General features: G+C 39.2%; 1 protein-coding gene across 1 annotated transcript; it reads left to right on the top strand.

The window, feature by feature from the left end:
- The first annotated feature begins 571 nt into the window (after positions 1 to 571).
- LOC126953116 (olfactory receptor 2B6-like) lies at positions 572 to 1,510 on the top strand. The gene has a single exon (XM_050788488.1). The coding sequence runs from the start codon at positions 572 to 574 to the stop codon at positions 1,508 to 1,510; it is 939 nt and encodes a 312-aa protein (XP_050644445.1).
- The last annotated feature ends 14,372 nt before the right edge of the window (positions 1,511 to 15,882 follow it).

The raw sequence follows: 15,882 nt of genomic DNA, 5'->3' as shown, positions 1-15,882 counted from the left end.
ATGATTCTTATGACTCCAGGTTTTCTCCTCCTTTTTCTCCTACCATTGCTACCACAATACGTTTATTCTTCTTGACATTTCAGTAATTCCTTGCAGCAGGGTTCTGAAAATAAGCCATCCTGTTCCTCAGCCGCAGGCCACATTTACTCTATCAGACACCTAAAGACAGGAAACAATAAATTTCATTCTAGCAACCTCCTCAGCTGATTTTTATGCAACTCAAAGATTGAAAACTGTTATTTTGAAGTTTCCAAAATAGTCACTTCTACTTTGTATTTAATCCTCACCTCACTCAAGTATGATGGTTATTGTCAGCCTTCTTACACAGAAGAAGAAATTCTGTTTCAAAATGGTTGGGTTACTGGATTAAGATAACTGCCTTTAATTTGTAGTGTCATGTGGGAAAACAAGATCACCTGATACCAGATGTTTTATGTTATTCTGACCCCAGGTTACTGCACCCTGTCATCTATAAGTAGATAATCAATCAATGCATCACCATGTTTTGTCAATGCCCATAACTCTACCTTCTTTGGCACATCCCTACTACAGGTGAAACAAATTGAAGATAATGCCACTAATTAATGAAAGCCATCCTGAAGAATTTATTCTGTTAGGCTTTGCAGACCGCCCTTGGCTAGAGCTTCCTCTGTTCACTAGTCTTCTTATAACTTACCCCATAGCCATGATGGGAAACGTCACAATCATTCTGGTGTCCAGGTTAGACTCTCGTCTTCACAGCCCCATGTATTTCTTCCTCGCCAACCTCTCCTTTTTGGACATGTGTTACACCACAAGCATTGTCCCTCAGATGCTGGTTAACCTGGGAAGCTCTAAGAAGACCATCAGCTATACAGGGTGTGCAGTTCAGCTTTATTTCTTTCACATAATGGGGGGCACAGAATGTTTGCTCTTGGCTCTCATGTCCTTCGATCGCTATGTGGCCATCTGCAGACCTCTTCACTACACCCTCATCATGAATCAGCGCATTTGTATCCTATTAGTTTCCACCGTGTGGCTAATTGGAATAACCTATGCTGTCTCAGAGGCCACTGCTACATTACGGTTGCCACTGTGTGGTCTCAATAAGCTGGACCACTTGCTGTGTGAGATTCCTGTTCTGATAAAGAATGCCTGTGGTGAAAAAGGTTCTAACGAGCTCACACTCTCTGTGGTATGCATTTTTATGTTAGCTGTTCCACTATGCTTAATTCTTGCTTCCTATGCTAGTATTGGACATGCTGTATTTAAGATCAACTCTTCTGAGGGAAGGAAAAAGGCCTTTGGGACATGTTCCTCCCATCTCATTGTAGTTTTCTTATTTTATGGCCCAGGCATTAGCATGTACCTTCAGCCTCCCTCCTCCATCTCAAGGGATCAGCCCAAGTTCATGGCCCTCTTCTATGGAGTGGTGACTCCCACACTCAACCCCTTTATCTACACCCTGCGGAATAAGGATGTGAAGGGGGCATTATGCCACCTGGTGAGGAGCATTTTCAGCTTTAAGTGATAGTTGGTAGACATCAAATGAAGTTATTGAACAATTAGAGTAGGTTGCTATAGTTTTCTGTAACAAATTCTTGTCTCATAATCAAATATCAGTTTACATGTTCTTGCAAAATATGTTATGTCTCCGAGACTCTTTGTAAACATGTTCGGCAAGCATTATACTTGACTAGTATGCACATTTTATTATGAAAATATATTAAAATAGTTATATACTAGTTGGTACGTACTGAAATAGTAGCTGTGTTAAGTAGTAAAAAATATTAGTAAAATGAATTCATTAGTTCAAGCTACCTGTAAAAAATAGCGTGGCAAGCACTTATCAGTTCATCACTCTCTATGAGTTGTCCCAAGTCTAAATGCGCAGTGTGGCTGCACTGGTCATTCAGTGTGAAGCATTTTATACTTTGGAAGAATCATGAGTCTCATAAGTTTATCAACCCCAATTTATGTAGACGCTATTGCTTCTTAAAATGCTTTGTAATTCTTGTTTAACAAATAAGTATGCAGTGATTTTGTATTTTTAATTAAAGAATTTATTATTAAATATGGAAATAAGTGGTCTAGTGGGACAAAAAGTATGAATAAGGTTCCTATAGTTTCCTTTTACATACTATAATAATGAGTCTTCTGAATCAGTGAGATAACAAGGAAGTGATATTAATAACGAAACACAACCTGGAAGTATTTCTGTGCATAATTGGGAATAGCCAGGAATGCCTTTTGGAACTAACTGTGTAAAAATCAGTATGAGAAAGAAATAAATTGTATTTTTGGAACAAAAAGCAACTTGATTACTTCAACAAACAATATAAGTTTGTTTTTTGATGTAAATGTTGAATGCAAATAGTATTCAAAATCTGTATTATTAAAAGTTGAAAGCGCTAAAACTTAGTTCTAGGACTCACACCCCAAAACTTAAAACTTTGTCATGAAATTAGTTATAACTTATGAGAGCAAATTAATGGATTTTATATTTATTTGGTGTTGAATTAATATGTTGAGAGTTCAACATGATGTTGTGCAGTGAAGAAGTAAACACTTGTAAGAAAAACAAAAGCTCATTTGGATTTTCCTGGCATATCTTCTGGTATGATCAAGATTTAAGCCAATAATTGGCAGGAAAACTTCATGTTATTCCAAACAAGAATCAACTGCAAAATAACAGATCATCTGGTGCTGGTACAGATCCTCAGATCATTGAACTTCTGTATATTTAGTTTGGAAAAAAATTTTAAGTAACTTTAAAAATTGGCGTATTTCTGGTTGATTGCCAGAAAAATATTTTCAAATTTTATACACATGCACACACAAAGACATGACCTAATTCTGTGATGTTAAATGATAGCTTTGATAATTTTTATTTAAGTATCCTTTGTCTAACTTAGTCTTATATACAAAAATATATAGTAATTTCTAGTTTTGAGGGCAAAACCCAGAAAGATTTGTGTCAAAAGCTTTGCTGTAGAAACTCATCACGGTTCGTCTCTTTCTCAAATATCCTCTGTCCTTGGCTAATGTATGTACTACTTTCAAGACCTGTAAAAAATATTCATTTCAGAGGCATGAATGAAATCTAGACACAGTGAAAAATCAGGATTTCCTAAGAATTAAATGCAAAAATCTCAGAATAAAGAATACTGAGAACGGTGGTCTGGAAAATCCACAGAAAGGTTTTATTTGGACTTCATATTTTCGGGGAGTATATAGTTTTAGTATGCTACAGCATGAAGGATACTTCAGTCAACTTTTGAAAAGTACTGTAGAAGGAAATGCACATATTATACTGGAAAGTAAAAGTGTGCTCTACCTTTTGAGTAAACCACCAGCAATTCTGAGATTGCCTTTCAAGGAAAGTGACCTAAAGCTTTTATTTCCCCAAGCAAGCAGGCCTTTCCTAAACAACAAATGGAAGAAAACAAAGCATGTTGACCCCAGTTTTAAAGACACTAAAAATGTATTTGGGAAAATATTTAAGGTAGAACTCAAGAAGGTTTAACAGTGGCTTTCTCCATATTAGAGACGTCCTCAGATTTGCATAGCATAATAACCGCAAGGCAAGAAGTGCATCTTGCGTTAAAGGAGATGATTAAAATACATGTATTCAGGATTATGATTCAAAAAATTCCTCTATGGCCAATGCACAACTAATTTCTTTTCAAACTATGATACTCAGAATTTCAATGCCTTGGAGGAGTCCCAGAGGCCACAGAGCATGATGGTGGGATGGAGAATGTTAGAAATAGTGGAGTAGGAAAATCCATGTCATATTTTCTTTGAAATCAGGACATTTGATATGAACATGGATAACTGCTTCCCTATTATAAAAAGTAATCATTTTACTTTATTTTCATATTATAGAAATGGTATATTTGGACTAAATGGTCAAATATTTACTTGAGCAAAAAGTATACTATCTAATACACATAAACACAAAATGAAACTTAAGTGAGTAGTGAGAATTCATTTAAGCCTTCAGGAATTTTTTCCACATAGAACTAAAGGCTTTTAGTTCTATCTTTATTTTCATTAAGATTTGTGTCATACAAAAATATTTTTACTTCTTTCTAGATGTATCCATTTGTAACCATTGATCTTGAGGCCTCAGACTCTTGATACATACTGAGACGTAATTATTTTATATAAAGACGGAGCTGACCTAAATAGCTGCTTATGTTTCACTTTGTCATACAAAAGGAAATTAAATCCATTGTATTAAAGGGTCTTTAAATCTACTTCTCAACACTCATATTTTTCAGCTACTACATTGTGCACCTCCCCTAAAACCATCACCTCCCATACAACCACAGCATGTACTCTAATACTTCTACTTCTTAAACTCTTCTGCATTTTCTCACTCCTGTATACTAGCTTATTTTTGCATTCTGAAATGCCTCCTCCAGTTTTTAACCTCTCTAAAACCTTCCTTAAAATTAATTATAATATAGAACGCAATAAGCACCAACATGCATGTTCAAGAATGTGCCTTTGGGATGAAAAAGACTAAATACTCAAAGAAGAATTAAATATATTTTCAAAGGGTAGATAAAAATTGTAATATTTAATAGGAGTAACAGTAATATATCACTGGTTGAGGAAATATCATAATCAAAAAGTTAAATAAAAAGGAGAAGTCACAACTATTGAAAAGCTGCCATAAGTTATAAAAAGTTACTAAAAGTGTTAAACACATTGGATCCGCAGTCTTATTTAGCCTCTCGATAACCCTTTAAGGTATGTATTAGCCACACTTGATAGATAATAAAAATGTGGTTTAATAATTCTTGAGCTTGCATAGTTTATGTCAGAACTGGAATTTGAAAGTTTTCGATTACCAAAAATTCATGTTTTTTCCACGTTATAACAAACTCATGAAGAACTCAGTGTTTCCATCTGAAATTACATGGGGCAATATGTAAGACTGAAAGAAGGATATATGTTGAACTAGAACCAGGAACCAGAAACAAGGCTGATATTAAAGAATGTGTGTTTCTATAGAAGATGAGAATGTGATGGATTTTAAACTCTGAGATTATATAAGATCTTTATTTTGTGACTATATTTGGTAAAGTAAAAAAATCATTTGCAGTAGGAAAACACAGGAAATTACTTAAATGTACTTCAACAATCTATGCAATAGAAAATGAGCCTCTCGGCCGGGCGCGGTGGCTCACGCCTGTAATCCCAGCACTTTGGGAGGCCGAGGCGGGCGGATCACAAGGTCAAGAAATCGAGACCACGGTGAAACCCCGTCTCTACTAAAAATTACAAAAAAATTAGCCGGGCGCGGTTGTGGGCGCCTGTAGTCCCAGCTACTCGGGAGGCTGAGGCAGGAGAATGGCGTGAACCCGGGAGGCGGAGCTTGCAGTGAGCCGAGATCGCGCCACTGCACTCCAGCCTGGGCTGGGCGACAGAGCGAGACTCCGTCTCAAAAAAAAAAAAAAAAAAAAAAAAAGAAAAGAAAAGAAAATGAGCCTCTCTAGTAGGATAAGAGAAGTAAAAACGAAAAAGATGGGGAAAGTGTGAGAGATTAACATAGGAGGTTAACTTGGAAACTTTGTTAAATGTATGTCCTCTGGGAAAGAGATGAGCCAAAGACAGTGGTGCTGATGCTTTAAGTCTGCAGGACTGAGCAGAAGGTGTAGATTTTTTCAAAGACTTTAAAATCAAGGAAAGTAGTTTTTGAAACAGAAGTTAAAAGGACTCTAGAAAAACTGAAGTCAAATTCCACGGAAGATGTTATTAATTATCTACAAGAAGAAATAGATATCTATTTGTGGGAATGGTGGCTCACGCCTGTAATCCCAACACTTTGGGAGGCCAAGGCGGGCAGATCACTTGAGGCCAGGAGTTTGACACCACCCTGGTCAACACGGTGAAACCCCATCTCTACTAAAAATACAAAAATTAGCCAGAAGTGGCGGCCCGTGCCTGTGGGCCCAGCTACTTGGGAGACTGAAGCACAAGAATTGCTTGAACCCAGAAGGCGGAGTTTGCAATGAGAAGAGATCGTGCCACTGCACTCCAGCCTGGCCCACACAGTGAGACTCTGTCTCAAAAACAAAAAAAAAAAGAAAAAGAAAAAGAAAGAAAGAATTGCAAAAAGAGAGAACAAATTGTTATCAAAAAAGTTATTCGTAAAGGATAAATCTAAATGAATTTTTAGCATTTCTTCTTTGGAGACATTAAAGAGATCCAACATTTAACATGATGTTTTATTGAGATAAAGGTTTATGCATATAATATTTAGCATAATATAAATATACATTTTAACAATAATTAATATTGGAAAGTGGACAACAGTAGTTTCTGCAGACACTTCTAAGTCTTAGAGGCTGTAATCCCCTTTTTCCAGAAAAGCTCTTCAAAGTAAAATACAAGGAACACTGATAAGTTTTCAATTGAAGGTTGTTTTAATATATGTGATATGTTGTCTGCATTAGGATAGTGAGGAGGCAGGGCTCAGTGGGCAATAGAGAGGATTCAAATGTTTTGGCAAATAAACTGCTTTAAATGTTGCTTCTGGAATTTCTTACCTTGCTATTATTCCAATATCCTCCCACTGAGCAAAGAGTAGAGTTAACTGCACCATGGGGACATCACCTCCTTCTACTCTCAGGGGATTCATTATCTCAGATTGCAAATTTTTAAGTGCAGCAAATCCTATAACCATATAGGTTATAGGATTGATTCTTGATTCCATAGAATCAAGAATCAATTGATTCTATTGATTCCATAGAAACTGTTTTTACTATAGAGAGTACCAACTAATGACTGAATCTGAGTTCACTTAGTGACTCTTAGACAAAACGGCACATCTGACAGGTCACATTGTAAGGCAATTAATAAACAATGTTGACTGGTCATTCTGTGTACATCAACAGCTTTGTTAGTAAGTAGTTATTGTGTGGCTTCTCTTTATAAACAAATGAATATGTTAATATAAATCATTTTCTGATTAATATATTCAATTTACAGTGCACAATATTTGGTATGAACATTATATCGTGTTATAATTAAGACTGTATTTTGAAATTCATAACTGGCAAGAAATGGCCAGGTAGCCTTTTCTATTTGAACTATCTGAAAAATGTCTTCAGATTTTTAAATGACAGTCAGTATTCAAAGTACTTTAACAAACATCTCACCTGAAATAAAGATTTTTATGGCTGAAGGAGAAAAAATTTGAGATGCATTCCTTTTAAAATATTTATAATAAAGGACTGACACATGGTCTATTGTCTATGAAACTCCTTTGAATAATTTCATATATCTATGAATTTAACTATGTCTTTAACATGAAGCTGCTACTAAATTATTCACTGTTTTAATTAATATCTACAAAAAATTATCTGAAAATGGAACATACTAAAATGCTTTTGATCTCGTGATTTAGCTGAAGTCAATTGTCAGCTATTATTAACAGTAATTTATAGCCTGATTTTTTTATGATCCTATTCCAAAATGATTCTATTGGTGAAAATGGCATAGACTTTTGTCCTACCCCTTTTGTTTTGCATTAACTGAAAATCAAACATCAAATATTACCTTCTCTTTTCCACTCTCCTTCTGACTAAAACATGTTTTCCTTTCTTTCTGGCTAAAATGTTGCAGGACCATTTTATTTTACTTCATTTAGTTTCATTTTCCCTTTAGTTCACATATAATTGTACACACCTATGAGACACAATGGGATGTTTTGATATAGATGTACAATGTGGAGAGACCAAATTAGGGTAATTAGCATATTCATCTCCTTGAATATTTACCAATTCTTTGTGATGAGATCATTCAAAATCCTCTTTTCTACCTATTTTGAAATATACGATATATTATTGTTAGCAACAGTCAACCTATCATGCAATGAAATGCTACAACTTATTCATCCTAACTGTAACTCTGTACCCATCGATCATACTCTCCTCATTCCCCTTTTCCCCCTACCCTATCCTACTCCTCTGTAACCACTGTTGTACTCTCTACTTCCATAAGATTAACTTTTTTAGGCAATAGGACCATTTTAAATAAGCCTCTTATACTTTGTTACTATTAACATGGAAGCTGGAGTAGAGACTTTATCTTTCAGTAGCTTAATGAAGTCATGAAGAAAAATTCAGTATAGTTCATTGCACTGGTTGATTTAGAAAGTTCTGGGACGTATTTTGGCTAATGGGAAAACTGAAGTACCACTTGATCCCAATACATCTCTCCATTTTCCCCATGATTCACATTCAATTATACCTGATATGAGATCACTTTCCCTGCCTCAGTGCTTATTACTAACCTGTACTGTTGCTGATACCAAGACACTCAGAGAGTTTCATTCTCCCTCATCCTCTGAAGAGTTTCCATTTACATGGGGTGTGAGCATCTGTGTGTGAAGGAGTTGAGGGAGCAGTGTTAACATACATTTCCAGCACTATAAACTTTCTAAAGTGTTGGTAGTAATGATTGGCTAATAGAACTTTACTGTTTGAATTTCACTTTTATGTTAGATACAGAGGGTACACGTGCAGGTTTGTTACATGGGTATGTTTCACCCAGGTAATGAGCATAGTACCCAATTTCTAATATCCTAAATTTAGGTAGTTTTCAACCCATGCTTCCCTCCCTCCACCTGCCTCTAATAGTCCCCAGTGTCTATTGTTGCCATGTTTATGTCAATGTGTGTGCAACGTTTAGCTCTCACTTATAAGTGAGAAAGTGTGGTGTTTTATTAGTCCACTTAGGAGTATGACCTCCAGCTCCATCCATGTTGCTTCTAAGGACATGATTTCATTCTCTTTTATGGCTGCAGTTTTCATAATGTATTTAGACCACATTTTCTTTAATTCACAACTGATGGGCACCTAGGTTGATTCCACGTCTTTTTTATGATGAATAGTGCAGCAATGAATGTACAAGTGCATGTGTCTTTTTGGTGTAATAAACTATTTTCCTTTGAATATATACCCCGTAGTGGAATTGCTGGATCAAATGGTAGCTCTCTTTTGAGTTCTTTGAGAAATCTCCAAACTGCTTTCCACAGTGGCTGAAGTAATTTATATTCCCACCAACAGTGTGTAAGCATTTCCTTTTCTCTGCAGCCTTGCCAGCAGCTGTTGTTTTTTGACTTTTTATAATAGCCATTCCAACTAGTATGAGATGGTATTTCATTGTGGCTTTTACTTGCATTTCTATGATGATTAGTGATGTCAAGCATTGTTTATATGTGTGTGGGTGACTAGTATGTCTTCTTTTGAGAAGTGTCCGTTCATAACCCCATTTTAAAAATGGGCTTATTTGTTGTTTGCTTTAAGTTCCTATAAATTCTGGATATTACACTTTTGTCAAATGCATAGTTTCTGAATATTTTCTCCCATTCTGTGGGTTGTGTGTTTACTGTTGACAGTTTCTTTTGCTGTGCAGAGGAGCTTCAGTTTAATTACTTCCCACTTGTCAATGTTTTGGTTTTGTTGCAATTGCTTTTAGGGACTTAGCCAAAATTTCTTTGCCAAGCCCAATGTTGAAAAGGGTATTTCCTAGGTTTTCTGCTAGAATTTTTTTTATAAACTTTAAGTTCTAGGGTACATGTGCACAACGTGCAGGTTTCTTACCTAAGTATACAGGTGCCATGGTGGTTTGCTGCATCCATCAACTCGTCATTTATATTAGGTATTTCTCCTAATACTATCCCTCCCCTAGCCCACCACACAACAACAGGCTCCAGTGTATGATGTTCTCCACCCTGGGTCCAAGTGTTCTCATTGTTCAATTCTCACCTATGAATGAGAACATGCGGTGTTTGGTTTTCCGTCCTTGTGATGGTTTGCTGAGAATGATGGTTTCCAGCTTCATCCATGTCCCTGCAAAGGACATGAACTCACCCTTTTTATGGCTGCATAATATTCCATGGTGTATATGTGCCACATTTTCTTAATCCAGTCTATCATTGATGGACATTTGGGTTGGTTCCAAGTCTTTGCTATTGTGAATAGTGCTGCAGTAAACATATGTGTGCATGTGTCCTTAAAGTAGCATGATTTATAATCCTTTGGGTATATACCCAGGAATGGGATGGCTGGGTCAAATGGTATTTCTGGTTCTAGATCCTTGAGGAATCGCTGCACTGTCCTCCACAATGGTTGAACTAATTTACACTCCCACCAACAGTGTAAAAGCATTCCTGTTTCTCCACATCCTCTCCAGCATCTGTTGTTTCCTGACTTTCTAATGATCACCATTCTCACTGGTGTGAGACGGTATATCATTGCGGTTTTGATTTGCATTTCTCTGATGACCAGTGATGATGAGCATTTTTTCCATGTGTCTGTTGGCTGCAGAAATGTCTTCTTTTGAGAAGTATCTATTTATATCCTTTGCATATTTTTTGATGGGGTTCTTTGTTTTTTTTCTTGTAAATTTGTTTAAGTTCTTTGTAGATTCTGTATATTAGCCCTTTGTCAGATGGCTAGATTGCAAAAATTTTCTCCCATTCTGTAGGTTGCATGTTCACTCTGATGGTAGTTTCTTTTGCTGTGCAGAAGCTCTTTAGTTTAGTTAGATCCCATTTGTCAATTTTGGCTTTTGTTGCCATTGCTTTTGGTGTTTTAGTCATAAAGTTCTTGCCCATGCCTTTGTCTTGAATGGTATTACCTAGGTAATAGGGTTTTTTATGGTTTTAGGTCTAACATTTAAGTCTTTAATCCATCTGGAATTAATTTTTTGCATAAGGTGTAAGGAAGGAATCCAGTTTCAGCTTTCTACTTATGGCTAGCCAGTTTTCCCAGCACCATTTATTAAATATGGAATCCTTTCCCCATTGCTTGTTTTTGGCAGGTTTGTCAAAGATCAGATGGTTGTAGATGTGTGGTGTTATTTCTGAGGCCTCTGTTCTGTTCCATTGGTCTATATCTGTGTTTTGGTATCAATACCATGCTGTTTTGGTTACTGTAGCCTTGTAGTACAGTTTGAAGTCTGGTAGCATGATGTCTCCAGCTTTGTTCTTTTGACTTAGGATTGTCTTGGCAATGTGGATTCTTTTTTGGTTGATGTGAACTTTAGTTTTTCCAATTCTGTGAAGAAAGTCATCAGTAGCTTGATGGGGATGGCATTGAATCTATAAATTACCTTGGGCAGTGTGGCCATTTTCACAATATTGATTCTTCCTATCCATAAGCATGGAATGTTCTTCCATTTGTTTGTGTCCTCTTTTATTTCGTTGAGCAATGGTTTGTAGTTCTCCTTGAAGAGGTCCTTCGCATCCCTTGTAAGTTGTATTCCTAGGTATTTTATTCTCTTTGAAGCAATTATGAATGGGAGTTCACTCATTATTTGGCTCTCTGTTTGTCTGTTATTGGTGTATAGGAATGCTTGTGATTTTTGCACATTGACTTTGTATCCTGAGACTTTGCTGAATTTGCTTATCAGCTTAAGGAGATTTCGGGCTGAGATGATGGGGTGTTCTAAATATACAATCATGTCATCTGCAAACAGGGACAATTTGACTTCCTTGTTTTCTAATTGAATACCCTTTATTTCTTTCTCTTGCCTGATTGCCCTGGCCAGAACTTCCAACACTATGTTGAATAGGAGTGGTGAGAGAGGGCATCCTTGTCTTGTGCTGGTTTTCAAAGGGAATACTTCCAATTCTTGCCCATTCAGTATGATATTGGCTATTGGTTTGTTATAATTCTGCTAGAATTTTTATAGTTTGAAGTCTTACACTGAAATCTTTCATCTATCTTGAGTCAATTTTTGTATATGGTAAAAGTAAATGTCCAGATTAGGGCTAATTAGGTATCCCAGCACCATTTCTTCAATAGAGAGTCCTTTTCCCATTGTTTTTGTTTTTGTCAGCCTTGTTGAAGATCACACCACAGGTATTAGGCTTTATTTCTGAGTTTCTATTCTGTTTCATTGCTATATGTGTCTGATTTTGTGCCCATACCATGATATTTTGGTGACTACAGCCTTATAATGTAGTTTGAAATTGGCTATTGTGATTCCTATGGCTACGTTCTTTTTTCTTAGGGTTGCTTTGGCTATTCGTGATCTTTTTTGGTTGCATATAACTTTTAGAATAGTTTTTTCTAATTCTGTGAAAAAGGATGTTGGTTTAAATTGCTTTAGGCAGTACAGTTGTTTTAACAATATTGATTCTTCCAATCCATGAGCATGTAATGTTTTTCCATTTATTTATGTTGCTTCTGATTTCTTCCAGCAGTGTTTTATAGTTCTCCTTGTAGAGATCTTTCACCTCCTTGGTTAGCTGTATTCCTAGATATTTCATTTTCTCTGTGGCTATTGTAAATGAGATTGTTCTGATTTGATTCTCAGCCTTCATATTTTTGGTATACAGAAATGATACTGATTTGGTACACTGATTTTGTACCCTGAAACCTTGTTAAAATCATTTATCAGTTCTAGTTGCCTTCTGGCAGTCTTTAGGGCTTTCTAAGTATAGAATCATATCATCAGCAAAGAGAGATGGTTTGACTTCTTTTCCTATGGGAATGCCTTTTATTTCTTTCTATCTCCCGATTGTTCTGGAGAGAATTTCACCACGCCTATACTGAATAGGCGTGGTGAGAGTGGGCATTCTTGTCTTGCTCCAAATCTCAAGGGGAATTCTTCCAGCTTTTGCTCATTCTATATGATGTTAGCTATGGAGTTTTTTTTTTAGATGGCTCTTATTATTTTGAGGTTTGTTCCTTTAATGCCTAGTCTGTTGAGAGTTTTAATCATGAACCCTCAGGATTCATGGAGATGTTGGATTTTACCAAAAGCTTTTTCAGCATCTATTGAGGTGATCATATGGCTTTTCTTTTTAATTCTGTTTATGTGATGAATCACATTTGTTGATTTGCAGATGTTCAACCAATCTTGCATGCCAGAAATAGAGCTTTCTTGATTGTGGTGTATTAACTTTTTGATGTGCTGCTGGATTTGTTTGGCTAGTATTTTCTTGAGGATTTTTCCTTCTATGTTCATCAGGGATAATAGATGGAATTTTTTTTTTTTTTTTTTTTTTTTTTTTTTTTTTTCTTTTGGTATTAAGCTAACTCGCCTACGTTAGTGTGGGTCACATATCTTGGCTTGATAATCCCAAGCTGTGCTCAGAAACCCAGGTAGCACCAGGACATCCTGCAGCTCAGGGTTGGGCTCTGGCTGCACTGTGAGATCTGATGTGCTCCTGGGTTGCTGGGAAAGTACTCACGTGAAGCAAGGCACTAAACTGGGCTGTGGAAGCTGCACAATGCACCTGCTTCCTCTCGTGCAGCTAGGCATAGGACCTGAGAGGAGCCTGCAGGCAGGAGGGCTTGCAGAACAGACGTGTCCCAGTGCCACAGGGAAGCCAGCCCTGCTCTCCTCTGGCTTGGCAGTCAGCTGGGGCAAGAGCCTTGAAGAGGGAGACAGGAAGCTCTCAGGGATGGGTATCTATGGCTACCCTCCACTGAAGCTGCCCAGCACACAAAAGCTCCCAGGCTCTGCACTGTCTGAAGGACTGTCTCTGCCTGTTCCCCAGGGAGATCCCCCTGCCAGCTAACACATCTATGGGGGACACGGGGTCTCTTGTAGCTAGGATCCCAGAGGTCCATGACAAGAGTGAGCTGTCCCTCAGTTCCCTTGTTCACCAATTTCCCAGGAGCCATGTGGGGCTGGGAACTAGCCCTGGCATTCAGGTACCACTTGCAAGGTTCACAGATTTCTGCCTCTACGGCCTCAGCTTCAGCTTTGTCTCTCCATACACTCAGCATTTTCTCTCCTAAGATCCAACCAATATATGTTGATTTACTCAATAATTTGGTCTCTTTTAGTGAAAGCAGTGCTTCCTGGCTGCATCTAATTGAACATCTTGTCCCTTCCCATCTGTGTAAAACATTTTTTATACATGCTTTATTTTGACATAATTTTAGCTTTACACAAATGTTGCAAAGATGGCAAAGAATTCCCATATACACCTCACCTCACTTTCCCTTAATGTTACATTTCTCTGGTATATTTTTCAAAATTAAGAAACTAACATTGGTATGTTACTACTACCAAAACTCTAGACTATCTTTGAATTTCAGCAAGGTTTTCTTTAATGTCCTTTTTTTGTTGCAGAATCCTATCCAGGACACTCCATTGCATTTAGTTGTCATGTCTTTCAGTTTCCTGAATCTCTGGTATCTTGTTTTTCATGATGTTGAAAATTCTGAGTACTGCTCAGGTATGTTATAGAATGCACTTCAATCACGGTTTGTCTGATGTTGTCTAATGCTTATGTTATGGGATCCTTGGGGTATCACTTCACCAGCTGAAAACCTCTATGGCTAGTGGCACCTAAGCCTGGGTTTTGCTCAGGCCCACTGGCCCACTCAGCCTGGTAGCCTGTGCTCAGCTCACATTACCAGTCTGGATACTATGCCTGCCAAAGGCAAGCAGAGCAGCCAGGGGTGTATGAGCGAGCAAGTGTGGGGTCCAGCCACTGCACACAGCCAGGCATGCTTGCTGTGGCAGGGCTGCAGTTCCTGGCACTGACAGGGGTGCCAGCTCCCTGCAAGTCTGCGGCTGGACCAGGTGTACTGCAAGCAGCTCCCACACCAGGAACCACAGAACCACCCAAAAAGGGTGTCACAGCCCTGGCTCAGGGAGCATCTAGGTCTAGGCTCCCCAAAGGGCTGCAGCTCTTATCTCCTTTATGTCACCTGCAATGAGGTGAGGAAAGGGTATGTTCCAGCCCTGTTTGTGTGACGGCTCTTTCAGCCATGCCATTCAGTGGGTCCCAAGTTCTTGTCCCGCACCCACAGGGTATGCGGATAAGTGGAGGGTGAGTAAGGTGAAGAGGAGTTTTATTGAACAACAGAACAGCTGAGAGGAAACCTGCTCCTCTCCATAGCCAGGGTGTCCTGACTGGTGTTCAGCTCTCAGCAGAGAGGAGACCCTGGAGTGGGTAGTTCCTCTCTTCAGACAGGTCATCCCACAGAGTGTTCAGGTCTCAGCAGAAAAGAGACCCTAGGGTAGGTAATTCCTCTCTGCAGCTGGTTGTCCTGACATCTTTTTGCATCTGGCTGAGTCTGGGAGTTTTTATGGACTTCAGAGGAGAGGAAGTGCATGCTGATTGGTCCTTGCGCAGCCATGGACAGGCTTGGAAAAAGCACCCTAAGTTCACACTCCAGTCTGCAAGGCTGGCAGCCCGTCTCCCAGGTTTCCACCCTTCCCTGGGGGTTGAAGGTGGGGCCTCAACGGGGACCTGTCCCTTTCTGCCCAGGAGCCTGTCGGCCTCCTGCCACTGTTGACGGTGCCCCAGGCTGTTCTTGCCAAGGGGCACCTGCAGGCCAGCGCCAAGCTGCCCTCAGCAGCACCCCCTCCAGCCTCCCTCCCTTGCTTACCGGTGCCCAAAGCCCAGAGGGGGCTGAAGTGGCAGAAGACTGGCATGTCAGTACTGCCCCAAGTGTGGGCACATCAGGCCAGGTTGCAACAGCACCTGGACTCAGCCTCAACTGTGCTCTGATATCAGAGCCAGTGCCAGGAGCAGGGAGAGGCCAGACACCGGGAGCAGGCACCTCCAAGCCTACGGGGGCAAAAAGGGCTTTCCCGGGCCCCCAAGAGTGCAGAGATGCCCGGGTCTGCAGCTGCAGCTCGGGCATCTGCAACTGCTCACAAGAGGGCAGGCCTATTACCTGCTCCTGGCACCTAAGAGCACAGGGATGCCCAGGTTTGTAGCCACAGCTTGAGCAGCTGCAGTGCACACAGGAGGGTGGGGCTTCTGTCGGCTCCCGAACCCCAAGCGCACAGGGATGGCCGGGTCCGCAGCCGCTGCTAGGCAACTGCAGCTGAGCCTGGGGAGCACAGGGCTCTTGCCTGCCAACTCTTAAGGGATGGGGGCTTCCGCCTGTTCCCGGCTCCTGC

Source organism: Macaca thibetana, chromosome 4 (assembly GCF_024542745.1).
Source record: "Macaca thibetana thibetana isolate TM-01 chromosome 4, ASM2454274v1, whole genome shotgun sequence".
NCBI classification, from domain to species: Eukaryota; Metazoa; Chordata; class Mammalia; order Primates; family Cercopithecidae; genus Macaca; species Macaca thibetana.
The sequence above is the reverse complement of the archived record's forward strand: the minus strand, read 5'-3'. Positions and strand labels throughout refer to the sequence as shown.